General features: G+C 52.0%; 2 protein-coding genes across 2 annotated transcripts in view; one reads left to right on the top strand and one right to left on the bottom strand.

Moving 5' to 3' along the window:
* Nucleotides 1-18,610, top strand: part of SND1 (staphylococcal nuclease and tudor domain containing 1) — a 392,617-nt gene that overhangs the window by 322,431 nt on the left and 51,576 nt on the right. The window lies entirely within an intron of this gene.
* On the bottom strand, nt 8,433-12,933 carry LRRC4 (leucine rich repeat containing 4). Its single transcript, XM_057731862.1, has 2 exons — nt 11,545-12,933; nt 8,433-11,364 (listed from the first exon to the last, which is right to left on the bottom strand). Exon 2 carries the CDS (start codon nt 11,262-11,264, stop codon nt 9,306-9,308), a length of 1,959 nt encoding a protein of 652 aa, XP_057587845.1. The 5' UTR covers nt 11,265-11,364; nt 11,545-12,933; the 3' UTR covers nt 8,433-9,305.

The following is an 18,610-nucleotide window of genomic DNA, read 5'->3' as shown; positions in this document are numbered from 1 at the left end:
ATCTAGGGATCTGAAATGGATTCAACTGTCATATTACAATGTTGCATATCTCAGATGGCATCAGTTTTTGTTCATTATGCCAGAGCTTAACTCACACCCACACACCCCACAACCCCTAGGACCACCCCCTGACTCCCAGCCAGTGCATGGTAGCTAGCCTTGCATTCCGTTTATCAACTCCTCAGGGGGGGCCTCAACTTTTACTTTCTTTTGTCTTCTCCCTCCTATCCAGAGTGCCTGCCCTTTCACCTCATCAGTAACCTCTAGCCTATCTCTCAGCCCTTTTTTGTCCTAGGTCAGCAGTACCAGTCTCTGGTTATCTTCCTGTCCCCTCGCCCCACCAAGAGCCCATCCTCCTGGCTGGTAATCTCTCCTGCGTAATGATAATAGCAGCACCTCCGAGAGAAAGGGAATTTCCCTGGCACTGTTCATCTCCACACCAGCAGAACACAGGCTGTTGCTTAGGAGTGGGAATCATTAGAGTCAGGCCATTATTGGAGGGGACCGGTCTCTAGGGGACCTAGCAGAAATTACCGCTCCTTAATAGACGGAAACTCATTTGCTCAAAGCCCCCGCCCTCTTTATTTCTCTGCATTCCCCACCTCCCCTGTCTTCCCAGCTTTGAAGTTGAGGAGAGAGGTAACTCCACCCAATCCAAGATGGCAAATTTCTGCTAAATTAACTTGGTTAAAAGAGATCCTTGGCTGAAAGCGGCTGTTTTTTAGAATGTTTCTACTGGGGCTTCACTTGAAACCATCATGAAGGAGACAGATTCTAATTAAATGTATGTGATAAAATTCTAGCCAGGGCCACTCCGTTTCCCAAAAGAGGATTTGTTGAGATGGGGGAAGAGAAGGTGTTTACTAGCTGCAAGCCCCAAGTCAGCCTGGGCTGTCTGAGCTTTCCCTGTGAGGGTCTCCTTGCTTACAGTATCAGGGAAGGTAGAAGCAGAACTCTAGGTGTCCCTGCTTCACCAGTGGTCAACTTGACCTTGAACAGACCTCTGACATGACTGAGCTTCTGCAAAACTTCCTTTCACAGGGATACCTATTCTTTACCTCTTCACTTTTATAGGGATGGGAAGGGAGGCCTCAGCCACAAATGCTCCTTCTAATCTGTTAGCTGTTTGGGCAGCCATCAGAACGCCCATGTCCTGAAACGCTCATGGTTGAAGAGAAGGGAAAAGTCGCCTGATTTCTCAGTTCTCGATGTTTGAGTGCAGTCAGGAGTGGGCACCATCTGGCTAAGAGCACTAAGCACAGATAAAGTACTAGCGTGAAAGGCCATCCCCTTCTTTCCCTCCCTCCCTGGAAGCAAAGGGTGAGGGAAGGCACCAAACTGCAAGCCGCAGGGGACACTAATCACTTTGCAGGTTCTGTCAGGGGCGCCCCCTGGAGTTGTAAGTCACGGTGGTCCTGCCAGTGCCGGGCTTAGAACCAAGAGACCTGGTCTCTCTGTCACCAGCTAAGCGGGCACTGGCAGTCACATCTCCCTGGGCTTTGTTTTCCTCACAAATAAACGGAGAGGGTTCAACTAGATTTTCTGAATTAACTTGGAAACTCCCTTTACTGTCTCCACATTCCTGACGTTAGAAGTTGTAAACGACGGTTTACATTCTGTCCTCAGTGACCATTGCCAGTCCAAGGTCAAGCAGCAGTGCGAACACACTGACGATATGAAGGTGCCCGCAGCTGACATGACACCACTGGTCAGAGCAGATGTGGACTTAAGACAGGAGTGTGGGAGAGGGATTAAGGAAAGGGAAAGCTACCCTGCAGCCCAACGGGCTGAAATATGGAATAGGCCAATTCCTCATTCTCTTGTGTTTGTACTTCTCTGTGGCTTCAGAACCTTTTCCCCTCACACACATGCATATGACACATCCAGTAGTTGCAGTCACGTCCCTCACAAGGGAAACAAAACGAAATACAAAGATGCTTGGTGCTATCTTAGTCTTGCCACGTCCCTCTAAGTCTCCTCTCCCCATTCCTAATTTTAAAATTGTCTTCCCTTCCCCTGGGTCCTTTAGCAGTCTCTTCCTTGGCCCTCCCTCCTATCTTACTCCAGCCTTCCCCAGTTCATCCCCTTAAGAGATGAATTGGAAGAATATGCTGTCATGTCAGAAGGAAGCCATTGTCAATTCACACAGGCAGACGCTAATAGGATAAAGTATTATCCGACTTCCTTTAAGTCCAGAAATTAAGTCTTCTTGCAATGGTAATAGATTATAACTGTATCCACTGCAGCTGGTAGGCTGCAGGAACAGGCTGTTAGTATCCGTTTCTGGGACTGTGGCGGGCCTGTTGTGAGGGATGCGCTGTGCATTCCTGCAAACACGGTGGCACTGTCCAGGGAACTGCCTGCAGCTCATTCTGTCCACCTCCAGGGTGGAACCTGAGTGGGAAGGCCTGTCTGAATGTTCTTAACGAACCTGGGCAAGTGGGCAGGGCCTTGAAGCCTAGGAAGAAGTAGCCCGAGGCCAGGAAACCAAACTTTGCACAGGGAACAGTTAGTGTGTGAAAGCACCTCTCCATCATCCTTGCTGACTCATCGAGCGGGTAGAGTGGCTTATCTGGTGGTGACTAAATCAGCACCTGCACAGACAGGGAAACCAGGGTTGTGACCTTATTAAACAAATGTAAGAGACTACAGATTAAGGACTTGCCTTGAAAGAGGAAACAGAACTGTTAGAAGGAAGAAAGCCACCAAGCTTCTAGAATGGAAGGATCTTATGGGATGTCCTGGGTCCTATCCTGGCAGACGGTTGTTCGCAAATGGGAATTATGGGAGAAATCTGATAGAATTAATGGGGGCTGTCCTCTTTATTAATGGGAGATATAAGAAGGTGGGTGGATACTGAAGAAACGAGTAGATCAAGGGCTGTTCCTTTGGTATTTAGTAATTAATCTAAACTTTAGTAATTGCTCTAGTATTGTTCCTAGGCACACAGAATGGATGAACCCGAAAGGCTAAGTACTACTTTGGTCCATCGAATCCCCACACCTGGCATTAGAGTGGCCTCTCATCTTAGTGCTTCCCTAACTGTAGGTTGAAAACTACCAGGATAAGCTAGAGAAGGCAGCACCATCCTCTCAAGTGCTAACTTCCTTTGCCAAGAGAGCCTCCCCCAGGGCTGTCGCCCATGGGCCCAGGCCTAATCTCTCTGACTCACTGCCAGGGTCCACGTGCACCAAACACACAGTCGTCGTTATTTTTATGGGAAAACACGATTTATATAACACCCTCCCTCTGCAATAACACTCTTTTTCTGGATAAACAGTGAGCTGCACCCTCTCCTCTCCCCCCATGACTGTGCCTTCACAGAAATGAGGGAGCCCCCGAGGGAGCCCGTCAGGTTCAGAATTTTGATTACAGCCCTGAGGGCGGGGTTGCTCCCCCCAGGCAATGGACAGTCTCCAGCATCTGGAACAGGACTGTCGTGGGTAGGTGGTTTGGCCCAAGTACTGACAGCAAAGCTGGCATGTTCCAGAGGATGAAACCTGTGATCACCCTAACATCTAATTCTAGCCTCTCATTAGGAAATCAGATGCATTCTTTCTTAGGCTTCTCTTGGAAAGTTGATCTCCCTGCTTTTCTTCTCCTCTGTTCCGTGCCATGAATTTCCCAGTACCGGTCCTCCCCCATCCAGGGTCCAGCCAGCCTCCTCCTGCTTGCTAGGGCCGAGGAATCTCCCTGGCTTTCCTCCCTAACTGCATTGCAGCCTCTTAGCCTGTGTGTCTGCCATACAGTTCCATTCTGCCCTCACGTGCTCAAATTATGGTGCTTTTTTTTTTCCTGCCTTTCCTCCAAGCCCTCCAGTACTGCTTTGAAGCCCCGACACCCCTCTCTGCGCTCCTTTCTCCTTCCTGGTGCCTTTGTGAGCCCAACTCCCTTGGTAAAGCACTCTGATAAAGAAACAGGGTGAGGTGAGGAGACACTAGGAAGCTCACCCTCTTGGTAAAGGACCTGGGCTTCTAGTTGGTGTTTCCTGTCCCAGCCCTCTGCTTCTGCACCTCTACCAGCAGCGGCACCTCTCCTTTTTCCTGACGCGCCATGAGAAAAGGTAGTAATCCGTTCCTAGGCTAACACAGTGCCTTGGGCCATCTAAAGAGCTAGATTAAAGAGCAAAGCACAAGGCAGTGTTTTCCTGGGAAGAAAAGTACAACCATCTTTCCCACCGTGTTCGGGCTTGTAGATGGTGCTGTCATTCCGCCCCACCCCAGACTTCTGGATAATCATCCTTCCTCTCTAGAATAGTTCAGTAGACGTGTTCTCTCTTTGGACATGGATGAGGTTCAAGAATAGAGGTGGTGATGGGGGCTGGTCAGCTGGTCTGTCCCCTTATGTATATTGTCAAATTTCAGTTCCTGCAACTACAGAGTAGTGAGGTGGATACCGATATTATGCCCATTTTACAGATGAGAAAAATGAGTATTTGTCCAAAGTCACAAAACTAGTAAGTGATAGAGCTGGGATTGAACCCAGGAAGACCGGCTCCAGAGTCTATACTTGCAAGCGCGATGCTGTATTGCTTTGCAGATATGTATATTTCACTGATCTGGTTCCTAAAGCCTTTATCTCTGCTCCAAGAAGCAATTTACTTCATCTCAATTTAAAGCAAAGATGAAAACAACCTTAATCCACTGCCCAAACCATTCTTACCCCCTCCGGGGAAGAGGGTGCTTTCTGAATGGATGGAAACCAAGAGAGGTGCTTTGAGCCAAAAACTGCCTTGCAGTTTAGCTGAGGCAGGATTTAGAAATGGCGTGAATAGCGCCTGCATTAGCCGGTGGCATAGAGTACTGAGTACCAGCAGAGGAGATAAAATCAGACATATGTTTGGATATAAATGTTCTCTCTCTTTTTCTCTTTTTCTTCTCTAATTTTAAGCCCCTGCTGCTTTGTTGCAGTAAAATGTTGGAGCCTTGACTGTGGGCTCCGGCCCCCTAACGTAGTAGCCTGGGCTGAGTAAGGCCCACTTAGCCTTATCTTAATCTCTCCCCAGCTCCACTAAAGGAAGCCAGCACTCTCCTCTGTTAATGGCATGGACTCTGGACCGCTTCCCTGTTAACAGGAATTGTCTTGAAGGGACTCTTTACTCTGTTGCCGCCCCCGCCCCCCAACAAACTGCTGGCCGCAATACATGTTCACAGCCGTAATAAAGCTAATGTCCCTAGAAACTACTCTACCTTCACTAACAACAGGATGCAGCTTTACACCAAAGAGTGATAAAAGGCCCTAGAACAGAGTATGGGGGTGGCCCCCAGATCATGACTTTAGAGCTGGGGCTGGGGCAGATGCAGTGGAGGAGAGGCGTTCGGGAGCACCCCCACCTCCCCACTGTTCAGCCAAATAAGCAGAAATCACCCTGCTGTGGAGAAGTTGCTCTGAGCGGCGCTTGAAGACCTCTGTCAATCCTTTACTCTGCAAAGCTCCCAAGGCTAAGGTTGGGAGAAGGCCAAGCCACAGATCCCACTGTGAGCACCCTGCCTTGTCTACTTCCCCTTTTCCCTAGCAGCCGTTGCCCTCTGTGGGATCCCGTGGTTTCTGCCTGCCGGTGAATGTAAGAATCGGGAAGCTGTTGTGCATAGTCCTGAGAATTCAACTCCTTGGGGAGCACACGTGGCCCTTGGGCCAGCTCTGGGGCCCCCGTGGTCAGAATTCTGCTCAGGCCCTGGAAGGCAGTAGAGCTGGTTGTGAAGGAGATTGGACAGCTCTAAGAGGAAGGAAAAGAGAACACAGCACTTTCTATAGGAAGGTCCCATTTTCCCTGCATATTGGCCGGGAAAGAAATATGTTCTTGAGAGCCAATGAGAGCCTGAATGAGAAAGCCCGTTGGTTTGGGGCGTTAAGAGACCTGAGTTTCAGTCCCACCTCTTTCACTAATTAACAGTGTGACCTTGGACTATATCTTTCAGTTTCTCTGGGGCTCAGTTTCCTGACCGTAAAATGTGAAGGGATTAGACTACGTGATTTTTCTCATGGCCTTTAAAAAATTCTATGATGAAAACTAACTCCGTGTAATCAGCAGCAGTCTTTTCCCTCTAACGTGTTGCTGTAACTCCCCTCCCGAAGAGCTCCCAACCCATGTTCCATTCTCAGGTAAGAAACCCTACAGCCTGGCCAGGCCAAGGGTGAGTCCCCTGCCCAGCAGTAAAGGCTGTACTTTCGGTGCTCATGGGACTCCTCTCTGAAAAGTTGTCCCAAGTGCCTGCTACAAAGGAGGGTACACCCAACATCATGGCAAAGGAGAGTTGCCCCTCTCAATGCTGAACCGGTGCCCAGCTCAGGGAGTAGGCCCAGTGGGGAAAGAAACTCCCCTTGCAGCTCTAAGGACACTCATACCCAGGAACCATATCCTGGTTCCCCCAACTCCTTTGAGGTTCCTTCTGGAAAGCACTTCTCCCTCAGATTCCAAGACCTGAATATGCCCCACCCCCAGGACAAGGGCGTGTGTTCTTAGAGGACTCCCCCCAGTATTGTTTTAGGCCCATTTCTTCACCTCTCCCCTCAAACCTTTGTTCAGCCCTATAACTTTTGTCATTCCCACAGCTACTGCATAGTTCCCAACCGCCTACGTAGCTGTCAGAAGAGGAGGGTGTGAGGAAATGGGCTCCACATCCTCTATTTCTGAAGCAGCTTCTTCCTTCACAATTGCCTCTGAATGTGTATCCGGGAAGCTGTTCTGAACAGCCTGAGTTGTGTCTTATGGCACTAGGAAAGGGGGTGATTTCTTGCATTTTTCAACTGGTCCTTGCCAAGTCCCACCCTTTTCTCTGCTGCAGTTTTCTCTTTTTATTGGGGGTAGGGTAGTAAAGGACAGCAGAGGGAACATATCTTTGTAGCCTAGAAACATGTTTCTAAAAGTGTGAGTCCATGCATACGTACTGCCACAAACACCAATACCCAGAAATTGTGTACATGTAACACACACACACACAGGAGGATTAAGAACTGGCCCTTTCTTAGCCCTTTCTTAGCCAACTGCTGCAGACTGCTGCCTCCCTTTCTCTGCGTTCAGCGCCAGGGAGATCACACCCACTCAGATTCCCTGCATTAATATAAACACTAGCGCTGAAGAGACGCAGGGTCCCAGTTCAGGCAGCCTGCCTGGACGACACCCCTCAGCTAAGCGTCAGGAGACGGACACCCACCAGCACCAAGACACGTCTGACTCTTTCGCACTCTGAGAACAGAAGCAACGCTGCCTGTGGGCTCTTTAAGCCCAACGACATTATTGCAGTCCTCTTAAATCCAGGTCCCCCGGGGTCCCCTGCTAGAGCTGGTGCTGCCTGACCGGCAGCTTCTGCTGAGGTGGCATTTAACTCCTGGCCGGGTCCCAGGAGCTGAGGCTGACCCATTTCCCCCACTTTTCCAGGGCACAGGGAATTCGGTCCCCCCCCCCAGCAGAGCCAGGGACTAACACACTTAGCTTGTGAACGGTGCAGTAGAATCGGGGTGCTTTTATTTAAGCTAAGGAAAAGTGCTTGACAGCTTTAGCGTGTTCCCATACTTTAAAGAAACTGAACATTGTCCTCCCCTCCCCTTTTTTTCTTTAAATAGGAATGATTTGGTCAATGCTCATAAGAAGCTATAGGTTCAGGGTCTTACTCAATTTAACCCTTTGGGGACACTGAATTAAAAATTGAACAATATTTATTAAAATACAAAAATACACTTTTCTCACGTTACAATCAGTGTTCTTTTGTTGGCATTCCCCCCCCCCCCGCACCCCACCCCCTTTCAAATCTGAACCCTTTATTTCCTTTTAAAGCTAAAATAATAAAGTTACATCATTAAATGGACCAGAATAACAGAGATCTCTGCCGTCCCCACCCATACCCACCCTTTCTCTTCCCCCTCCTCCTGAGGCAGGCCTGGGAGAGGGAAGCCTTCCCCCCATTGTGCTACATTCAACAGGACTCCCTGCTGAACTCAGTCAGTGCAGGTGTATCACTTTGTTTTAACTGTGTATTTCACATCTTTCTTGTGAACCATCCTGGTGAGGAGAGGCTTCATCACTTTAAATGAGCCTGTGCCCTTTCTGTCTCCTTTTTCTTCTCTACTCATGTTCTGCCCCCTCCCCATCACCACAACCAGTTGACAGCAGCCGTAATAATCCCTAATGAATCAGCATTTAGAATAGTCACTAAATCACAAGCATGAGAAAAGCTTCCACTCCCCCAAGCTTCCCACTCCCAGCCTCTCCTCCCTTCTCCACCTTAAAACAAACAAACCCTTTTTAGAAAAAATCATCAAATGCCATCATTGTCTACAATCATTTGTCAGATACTGGGAACAACAGGTGGACATGGCACAATGCTGATTTATGGCCTCCCGTGAATACCTTCTCTCTGCTTCTGCTCTCCCTTCCCATCCCCCTCTGGTACACGCGCACGCCCCCCCCCCCCCCCCCCCAGGAGCCACCTCCTTCTCCTGGGTAGCCCTGAATAGACACATGCCTTGCACAGGATCGGTTAAGCCCAACTGCAGGAATCTGGTGCAATGTGAAAGCATTTGACTGAGAGCTACGCCAGCTCCCTTCCTTCTCTGCTCCTTCCCGAAGCGCTCGGTCAGGCGGGGCACACTGTGTCCCAGTGCACAAACCAAGAAGACTTGTGCCCAGGGACGCACAGACTCGGTCCCTTTAAGGTTTCATTTGAATTTTGGTAGTTTTCCTGTTTAAAATACATTTTACGGATCTGTCTTTCCCTTGGCCTCTGAAGAAAAAATTATTGCCTCTCGACGTTTTTAAGCACAGTACAAATTCTTAGTGCTTTTTGGGGGCGGGGGGGGGGATCTTGTTTGTTTGTTTAAATAAGATAAATCTGCAAAGACAGCTCTCAGCCTAAGAAAGATGTCTATAGAAAGGGGTATTCCTGGGTCCTATGAAGCATCTTCTAAAAAAATGACAGATTCAGTCTACCCCCCACCCCTCAGCAGCCCGCACCCTAACTCTTCAGGGATATTTGTGGGTATTTTAGTTTGTTTTCTTAGCAGTTTCAACCTTATACCAGAAATCCCTGGCAGCATAGCAAGTTGACGTGTGGCTTCTACCCCATGACATTCCCCAGATCCCCCCACCCCCTTTAAATAGAACTTACAAGTTAGAAAATAGTTTTGTTTTGAGTTTTCTTTTTAAATTTTAATATAATCTGTTTCTTTTACCAGCCCATAGATTTAATATATAAGCATATACAAGAAAAAGTCTCTCCCCACTCTGTACAAAAGTTGCTGTCTCGTGTGTGTGTGTGTGTGTGTGTGTGCATTCTATTGCATTTTATAAGTTTCTGGGGGAGGGGGAGTCATATTTGAGTTTCCTGTACCTTGTCCTTGGTATGGGTCTGAATGATATAAGGTTCAGAGATAGTGGTGACTGTGGGGTGCAGAGAGTTCCCCAGGCTGTTTTCTGTCCAGTGGGCCCCATGTGCTGGTTTGTAGGTGTTGTAGTTAATATGGTCATGAATTGTGGGCAGCACGACTGCCCCCTCACCTGATACACCGGATGGAGCTGCTGCTGCTGCTGCAGATGCCGCCGCCGGGATGTCTTCATCCACCTGGATGATCTCAACTGTCCGGGCGGCTGTGACTGTACTCCTCTGCTGGTGCCGCTTGCGAAGTTTATAGAAGACAATCAACATGGCAGCAGCTAGCAGGGTCACTGCCACGAAGCAGCCAATGATGATCTTGGTGGTCTTCATGACTTCATCCAGGCTGGTCTGCATCTTATCGTTGGTGTCTGTCGCGGTTACTGCCACCTGCTTGGGCACACGGGTGGTCTGAATGAGCACCGTGGTAGAGGTGGTATATGCCGGCTGGTAACCAGTGGACGTAGTAGGAACAGGCTTGTACTTGCGCGTTGTGTCCTCAGGCGAGATCTCGGTGGTCTCCACTGTGACCGTGGTGAAGAAGCTGTAGTTGGAGGTGTTGAGCTCGGCCGTGCTCACATTGAGGTAGGCCGAGGCATTGGAGTTGCCCGCCACGTTGGTCACCATGCATGTGTATACCCCAGTGTCTGAGAGCAGCACGTGGGAAAAGTTCAAGGTGCCGTCGTTGAGGACAGAGATCCGTGGGTGGCGGGAGGCGTGGCTGAGCACTGTCCCATTGGGCAGCAGCCACTTCACGGAGGACATGGGGGGAGTCCGACACTTAAGTTCCGCCATCCGACCCTCAGAGATATTGAGGTCCCGAGGTGCGTCCATGATGAAGGGGGCAGAGCACTGGAAGGAGGCCTGGTCCACCTCCACCAGGTAGCGGCCTCGCATGTGCAAGGGAGCATGACAGCGGCCACAGCAGGTGGAGTTAGTGGGGATGTACTCCCGAAGCCACCAGGCTAGCCACAGAATGTCACAATCACAGTTCCAAGGATTGTGGTGTAAGTGCAACTCCACCAGGTACCTCAGTGGGGTGAAGAGGTCATGGGGCAAAGAAGAGAGGTTATTGTGGGCCAAGTTGAGTTCCACCAGCGAGGCCAGCCCATCAAAAGCATTCCGCTCAATCAGGCTGACCTGTGAGTTCATGACCCATAGCTTCTTGAGGGAGCTGAGGCCATGGAAGGAGCCAGGCCTGATCTCAGGGAAGTGGTTCCCTGACATCTCCAGCTCCTCTAGACCCACCAGGGGGGTGAGGTTGGGCATATCTTTAATGTTGCACATGCCCAGATTCAGGTACTTGAGGTTGAACAGTCCCTCAAAAGCCCCCTCAGAGATGTACTCCAGCTTCTTGAGCTCCCCCAAGTCCAGGCGCATGAGGGAGGGCACCCGGTTGAAGGCGTAAGAGGGGATGCTCTCTATGGGGTTGTTGCGCAGCCAGAGCTCCCGCAGCTTGGACAGGTATTCGAAGGCCCCGCTTGGGATGACTGTCAGCCAGTTGTCAAACAGCTCCAGGGTGTTGAGGCTGGCCAGGCCGTTGAAGGCGCCCACCTCGATCTGCCGGATGGAATTCCTGCCCAGCTGCAGGACCTCCAGGTGGTGGAGGTGGCGGAAGGTGTCGGCCTGGATCATCTGGATATTGTTTTCCATGAGGTTGAGGTACCGGGTGTTGGAAGGGATCCCCTGAGGGACCTCGGAGAGGCCCCGGCGGGTGCACACCACCTTGCTGAACTGGTTACTGCACGAGCAGACGGACGGGCAGTTCTGGGGCCCGGCGGAGGCGGCAGCAGCGATGGCTGCACACAGAATCCACACTTGCGCCGTGAGGTAGACGACGGGGAGCAGGACGGCATTCCAGGTGTGGTGCACAGTTACCTGCCACAAGAGCTTCATGGTGTGGCACGTTCATAATTCACCATCGCCTGGGATTTTGGCTCGGAAAGGAGAACCAGCCCTACCCCGGCTTAAGTGAGCTAGGAGCTCCTCTTTCCATCTGGAGAAGGAGGTGGGGAGGGGGCGATTAGAGAGACGGAGCAGATCGGCCGGAAAAAATCATGCCAAACTAAAGAGTGGCCCCTCGTCTACCAGCCCCCCTCGAGGCCAGCCCTCGGAAAGCTGCGACTTTCGCTCCCCCGTTGCGACCATCCCCACCCAATCACTCGCCGTCACCTACCTCGGAAGGAAGGAAGGGAAGCACTGGCGTGGTGTCCTTAAGCGTTCTCCGCCGGAGCTGGCCACCTCGTTCCCATTCTCACTTCTTAGTTTTAATTAACAAAGGGGGGAAGTGGAGGGGGCGGGGAGGGCAGAGGGGAGGGGAGGGGAGGGGTGGGGGAGACAAAATGGCTTCTAGTAAATCCCGAGCCGGGGAGCGGAGCCGCGGAGTCGAGGCGCGCCGGGAGAGCCGAGGCCCGGCGGGCTATGCAGGTGCATGCCCCCCCCTCAGCCCGAGGCGGGGCGCCGCCAGCGCTTCCCGGCTTTGTCCTTGGCCCCCGGCCCCGGCTCGCCCCAGCCGAGGGGGAAGCCGCTTCATCGCCGGAGAGTGCGCCCGGCGCCCCCCGCCCGCTCCGGGGCTGCCGCCCGCCCGGCCGGGAGTGAGGGGGCGCCGCGCAGGCCGCGCTCGCTGCCGAGGCTGCCGCCGCCCGCGCTGCCCCTCTCCTGTGTCGGCCGCTGCCGGCCCGAGGCAGCCGACGCAGTCGTCCGCTCGCGGTGCTGCGAGAGTTGAGAGGAGGTGTTCGCCGCTCCTTCGCCTCCCCCCCTCCCCGACACACACCCCCTTCTCTCCTCGTCTCTTCTCCTAAGGGTTAAAAAGACCAAAACTGGGCTTAGTTCCCCAGTCCGCCGGCTGCTGGTGCGAGGAGCGGTAGTCCGTCCGGCCCCCCGAGGGGCAGCGGCGTGGAGGCAGCGCCGGGACCGGGGCCGCCGGCCGGAGGAGCGCGCGGCGGCCGGGTCGCCTCGCACCGCAGGCCCCTTCGGGGAGTCCGGGGGCGGCTGCAGCCCCCGGCGGCGCGGAATCGCCCGCCGCAGCCGGGCCCCCGGCGCGCCGCCGGCTCTGGCTTTGTGCGGAGGGAGCGAGTTCGGGGCTCCGGCGCCCGGCGCCTTCAGCGGCTGCGCTGCCCGCGGACTGCTGCAGCGGCCCCGGCGCTGGCGGCGGCGTGAGCGGCGGGGGTCGCGGCTGCGGGGAACGCTCCGGAGCCCGGGAACATGGTCCTCGCTCGCTAGCGGCGGCGGCGGCGGCAGCAGCAGCGGCAGCGGGGCCCCAGTGCGCGGCGCCCACCGTCTCCTCCTCGCGCCGGGCTCGCGGTGTTGCAGGCAGCAGCCACGCAGACTGCTCTCTCATCCTTTTGTCCTTCAGTCAGAACGTGAATGTACTGCTGACGCATACTGTTCTGGGGAGAAGATTAGCGTGATGCAGTGCTCTTATGTATTAACACCGCTCCCCCTCCGCTGCCTGCCCTCGAGGGGTTAACGCCGGCGCCTTCCAGCGCCGCGCCGGCCCGCGCCGCGCAGCCCCGAGCTCCGCGCCTCCGTCCCGCTTCCTCCCTCTTTCCTTCCTTCCTTCCTCTCTTCCTCTCCCCCACCCCCCACCCCCCTCCCCGGCCGCTTCCTCCCCGCCCCCTCTAGACGCGGGGAGCGGGCCGGGCGAGGGAGCCGGAGTGAGCGTCAAGTGAGCGGCCGCGCGCAAGTCGCAGGCGTTCGCAGCTATTTTGGTCGGATCGCAGGGAGCCGCCGGGTGGCCGCTGATAGGCTGGAGCCGCGCGGGGCTGCTGCGGAGGGACCGCGCCGGCCCCCGCCCCGCACCCGGCGCCGGGCGCCCTCGGGCTCTGGGCGCGGTGGGCTCAGGGCGGCCCGCGGCGGGGCTGCTGCAGCTGGCGGGCCTCCCGCCCCGACCGCGTCATCCTCACCCCCGCCGACCGCTGACGGGGCGACCGGCCGCTCGGCCCGGGCTGCACGCTCGCTCGGAGTTCGGAGCTGCCCTGGGGAACGCGGGGGCGGCCGGGGCGCTGCTGCACAGATGCCTGTTCGTCCTGCCCCCTCCCTCGCAAATTTCCTTGCCCCTCCTCGGCTTCAACTAGGGCTTTAAATGATAGTTTTCTTAATGAGGGTTGCGGGGGAGGCAAACAGTGGAAGGAAAGACCAAGTGCGGGGAGCTAGGGGAACGACAACCTGGGACAGCACAACAACCAGCAGGAAGGATTGACGTGAACTCCCAGCAGCCAGGGCACGACCCGTTCATTCATGCAGCGGCAGTGGTGGCTTCTGAGTCTTAGCAGCCCCGCGCCCTTTCCCCTCCCTGCGCTCAGAGATTGGAGGGAGTGGGTCTTAAACCTTCTGCCCCATGAGCTTCACAGCTCTTCTTTGTTGCCAGGACACCCCGGGAAGAACTGCGCAGCAACCTGCCCCTACTTCTGGTGAGAGGAGACCCCGGGGCATCGGATGGACCCGTGTAGGAGAGAGAGTAGGACTTGGTCAGCCTTTTCCCACCGGAGAAAATGACTGCCTCTTTCTCTGCCTAGTGGGGGTGGGGCCATCTGTGGCTTAGCCCTGGGAAGCCAGCTGGTAGAATATGGCATTGGTTTAGTAGTGCTTCTTTTCAAGGGCTACCTTTAGTACTCCTTTCCTTGTGCCCCGCCCCCTGTGCCTTGGCAAGCTTACTTGGCCATCATCTGCCTGTGGGCTGTTGCTTGAGAAGAGGAGGTCCTGAATCTCTCAGCTCTCTGGATTCTGCCACACCCTTATCTCAGTATTGTCTGCTGCCCAGTAACCTGAAACCTCCTTAAATATGCTGGGGGATTTTTGAAGTCCCTGAACAGAATGGAAACGGCTCCATTGTAGGCCAGTTGGATTCACCATGTCTACCAACTTTTTTATTGTGCATTTGCGGTCGAATAAGAACAACATTAGTAGTTAACATGTTACCTAAAATCACAGAGTAAGTGGTAGAGCCAGGCCTTAAACCTGGCAGAGCTCAGATGTCTAGGAACTTGGTCAGTGGAAGTGATTCTCCAGAGTTTTCTCCCAGTCAGTAAGAACTCAGGTTTCATTCATCTACTTCAACAGTCATTTACTGGGATGTTTGTCTGCTGTATGCTCTCCACTTTACTAAGGATGGGTGGATGGATAGGTGGGTAGATCTGTTCTTGTTTAATCTTCCTTTACCCTTGACACAGTTGCCACAGTTGTCTCCATTTTATGGATGGACCTACTGAGCTCAGGCAGGGAAATAACATGCTCAAGGTCATACACCCAGAAAGCAACAGAGGCAGGATCTCAATCCAGTCTTTGAACACTGAGCCTGGTGTTTTCATTACTGTAACAGAGATGTCCAGTATGGTCCCTCTGCATAGAGTAAATAGCAGAGGTGAGGTGTGGGGACAGACTGCATAAAAAACCTCAGTGAAGGGGTAAGAGACATACGTAGAATGAAGGGTGGGAGAGGAGGGGGCTGAGAAAATAGATCCTTTATTTAACTTGTTTCACTCACAATTACTAATCAGAGAGAGAAATGGAGGTGAGTTCCATCTGGGCTCTTTAGTGACTCTTTTTGCTTTCTTGACTGAGCCCCATTTGCACATCATCAGCTTCAAGCAGGGCACTCCCCTCTTATACCCAGGTGTGACTCTAGCCTGACAGGGATCTGTGGAGGAGAATCAAAAACCTGCTATTGAGAGGTTCCTCTCCTTGCCACAGCTGGCATTGAGCTGGTGGAGCTCCAGAGGAGACCCGGCCAGGGTCTGCGTGGCGCACTGGAATATGGCTGCCCCTCCCCCTCAAGCAAAAGAGGGGCCTGCCCGGCCAATATGCGCAAACGCAGAACCCATCTGTTCAGCTCCAGGCCCAGCAAATGTTGTGTAGGTGGATGGAAGGGTAGGATCAAACCAGTACTTAGTAATGGGGTGGTCTCACGGTAAATATTTGTGAGTGGTATTGATGAATATGCCCAAGCTTCATGCAGCTCACGGAGTTGTGGATAGGGCTGCCTTGTCCTCTGTAGGCCAGCTAGGCCACAGAAACCATCAACTGGACCAGGGATGCTCTGGGGTCATGGCAGCAACACAGCCCTTTTGAACTGAAAGTGGCACTGAAGCCTCTAATCCTGTCACCCAAGTATCATCTAGCCGTCTGCCTGTTGCTCCTCACAGCCCCTGGTTCTGACTGCTTCCTTGAGTTGGAGTGGCGCCACCAGGGGATAAAAAGAAAAGGAAGGCTTAAACTTGGAGAGGAGAAATGGAAGAAACCCTGGGTTGAGGGTGTTGTCACTTGCGTTTTCCCACAGAGAGACTGCTGCGGTAAAGCAGAGTTGAAGAAACCAGCCACTGATGGGGCAGGGCTGTGTCAGCAGCTTGGTACCTGCACTAAGGTTAGGATACCTGAGTTCTAGTCCCTTTTCTGCCACTGATTAGACATGTGACAAATCTTAAATTAAAACAGCTCTAAACCTTGGTTTCTTCATTTCTAAAATTAAGGGAATGGAGTAGAAAGTTCCTTCCAGCTCTCATAGTCCATGATTCCCACCCCTCCTCAGATATGAAGCTTTGTGAAGAAGGTTGATCCTTTGGGATCATAGCCAAGTCTTGGAAATGCGCCACGAAGTTGAGAAGCAAATGATTCCTTCAGTTGAACCGAGAGATCCACAGTGCCAAAGCAAAGCAGAGCAGACTTTTCCCAGCTACTAAAAAGGCTCATAGATCACAGAGTGTTAAAGCTAAAAGGGACCTTGGAGATCATCTGGACTTAACCTCTCATTTTATAGATGTCATTAATGAAGTTCAGAGAGGCATAGTGACTTACCTAGAGCCACAATCCTAATTAATATCAGAGTCTCTGTCCCTTCTGAGCTCAGCCCCTCATTCAAGATGACAGTATGTGGCTAATTGGCATTTAAACCTGGGGCTTGAAGATATTTGCAGATGCCTGTCTCCTGTGCTGTGTATGCAGGTGCTGTCATTGCACTTTGCTGGACTGGGTTAGTGATGGGTCTTTGATAGAGCCATTCTGAGTGACTTTGGACCCCTAATAAGAAGTGAGGAAATTCCCTGGTGGTCTAGTGGTTAGGACTCTGAGCTTTCACTGCCAAGGGCCCGGATTCAGTCCCTGGTTGGGGAACTAAGACCCCACAAGCCTCATGGCATGTCCCCCCGCCCCCACCCCCTAAAAAAAGTATTTTAAATTTTTTTTTTTTTTTTTTTTTTTTTTTTTTTTTTTTTGAGAAGAAGTGAAAGAAATGGTCATCCAGGGCACTGGCTAACGGGACCCAGGATAACTGGGCACCTAGTAAAGCCCGTGGCAGACCACTCCTCAGCCTGACGTGCATCCCGGAGGCATTATCCTGAGCAGCCACTAGATGTCCATAATGCCTCGCAGGGTTCGCCAGGAGTGAGCAGGGTACTATCTCACCTCCAGCAGGCTTTTGGGCCCCTTAAGGTAGGTCCCTCCATGGCAGGAAGATCACATGTACTCCCTGAAACTCTAGTTTCTATTTGCAATACTTTTTGGCTGCCAAGCCCTACTCAAGAACCTTTTCTGTTTTTATACTCTTTATGCTGCCATTTTAACTAAGAAAAAAAAAAAAGCAAAGGAGAAAAAGAGATTGGGGAAACAAGAGGAAAGGAAAAGAAAAATAGTATGGAGATTGACCTCCGCAAAGGGAAAGACATCGGTTGGTTGGTGAATTAGTAGTGACAAAACGTAAGAAATGGTCTATATGAAAAAAGTTACCTTCTCCTACCTAAGGCAGTGAATTCGTGTGTGTATGTGTGTGTGCATCTCTCACTCACTTACACCCACATATACAGATATCCCTCCAGGGTCAACTGGTCATGAAGTTTCTGTTTAATGGATAAAGTCACCATTGCAAAAAAAGTAAGGTTATTTTTCTTGCCTGTGATCCTGTAGTGAGCCCGTGGCCATGCCATTACTACCCACAGTCATAAAGAGAATGGATTTTATTCCTTGAGCCTGATGATTCAAGGCGACACAGCTGTTCTAGAATTAACCACTCTTCCCAGTGGCCTCAAAACCCACCGTCCTTTTCCCCTAAGAACTCTGCTCTATAGGGAAGTCGGAAGGAAGCGGACAAAAAAGCACTCTCCCTGTAGGTCCCAACCAGAGCAATTTGCAGAAAATCTCAGAAAGGAAAAGATGCTTAATAAGAATGGCAAAGAGCTATAGAATGGAAGGGCCTCTTCCTCTTCTCTGAGGCTAGTTTCCTGGGCCTTACCATTTCTTTGGGGGACTGCCAGGCCTGAGTGAAGCGGGAAACCTCCCAACACACCCACTGCTGCCTCTTTTGGAATAGACAGTTTGTGCCCATTCTAGCCACAATCATCTGTATGGTCAAACAGCTCACAGAGGTCCAGCCTTGGAAATGGACTCTTCAGGTGCACTAGCCCATTACAGGCACTGTGGTTTATCCTTCCCTTTAATTGCCTTTGTATAGCAGTAACAATAATGATGCTAACAGCAACGTTTCCTGGGGCATTGATCGGTACCCACATTAATCATCACAACAGCTCTGTGAGGTGGGTACCATTAGATTCCCCATTTTGCAGATGAATTTAAGAAGCTTTCTTAGGATCACAGAAGTAGTAAGTGACAATATCAGTTTCTTAAGGCTGTCATAACAAATTACCACATGTTTGGTGGTTTAAAACATCAGAAATTTGTTCTCTCACAGTTCTGGAGAGTAAAAGCACAAAATCTGGTAGGGCCATCTTCCCTCCAGGGGCCCTTGGGGAGAACTCGTGCCTGGTCTTTTGCGTATTCCAGCTCCTGGTGACTGTCCCATTCCTTGATTTGTGGCTGCATCACATCAGTCTCTTTGGTCCTGTTGACTCCTCCTTTTCTGTCTATCTCCTCTTTGACTTGCAAGGACACTTGCCATTGGATTTAGGACCCCTCTGAACAATTAAGGGTGATGTCATTCCAAGATCCTTAATTGCATCTGCAAAGACCCTTTTTCCAAATGGGGTAAAATTTACAGGTTTGGGGATTGGGGCGTGGGCGTTATCTGCCTGGGGCTCATTCAGCTCGCTGCAGTGACAGAGCCTGGTTTCCATCTCAAATCTATTCAGCATTCAAATTTTAAATCGCTGTGATGTGCCACTTAAGAGAAAGAGAAAGGGGAGGGTACCTCTTACCACCAGCAGGTATGTCCTCTGTGTGCCTGTGCTTGTGAGGGGGAGAGGAAAGGAGCCCTGTGTTGGCAGTATGGCCATTGGGTCTTACCGTTGGAAAGGGAG

This window comes from Hippopotamus amphibius, chromosome 4 (genome assembly GCF_030028045.1).
Source record: "Hippopotamus amphibius kiboko isolate mHipAmp2 chromosome 4, mHipAmp2.hap2, whole genome shotgun sequence".
In the NCBI taxonomy this organism is placed as follows: Eukaryota; Metazoa; Chordata; class Mammalia; order Artiodactyla; family Hippopotamidae; genus Hippopotamus; species Hippopotamus amphibius.
Note: the sequence above shows the minus strand (reverse complement) of the source record. Positions and strands in the feature narration are given on the sequence as shown.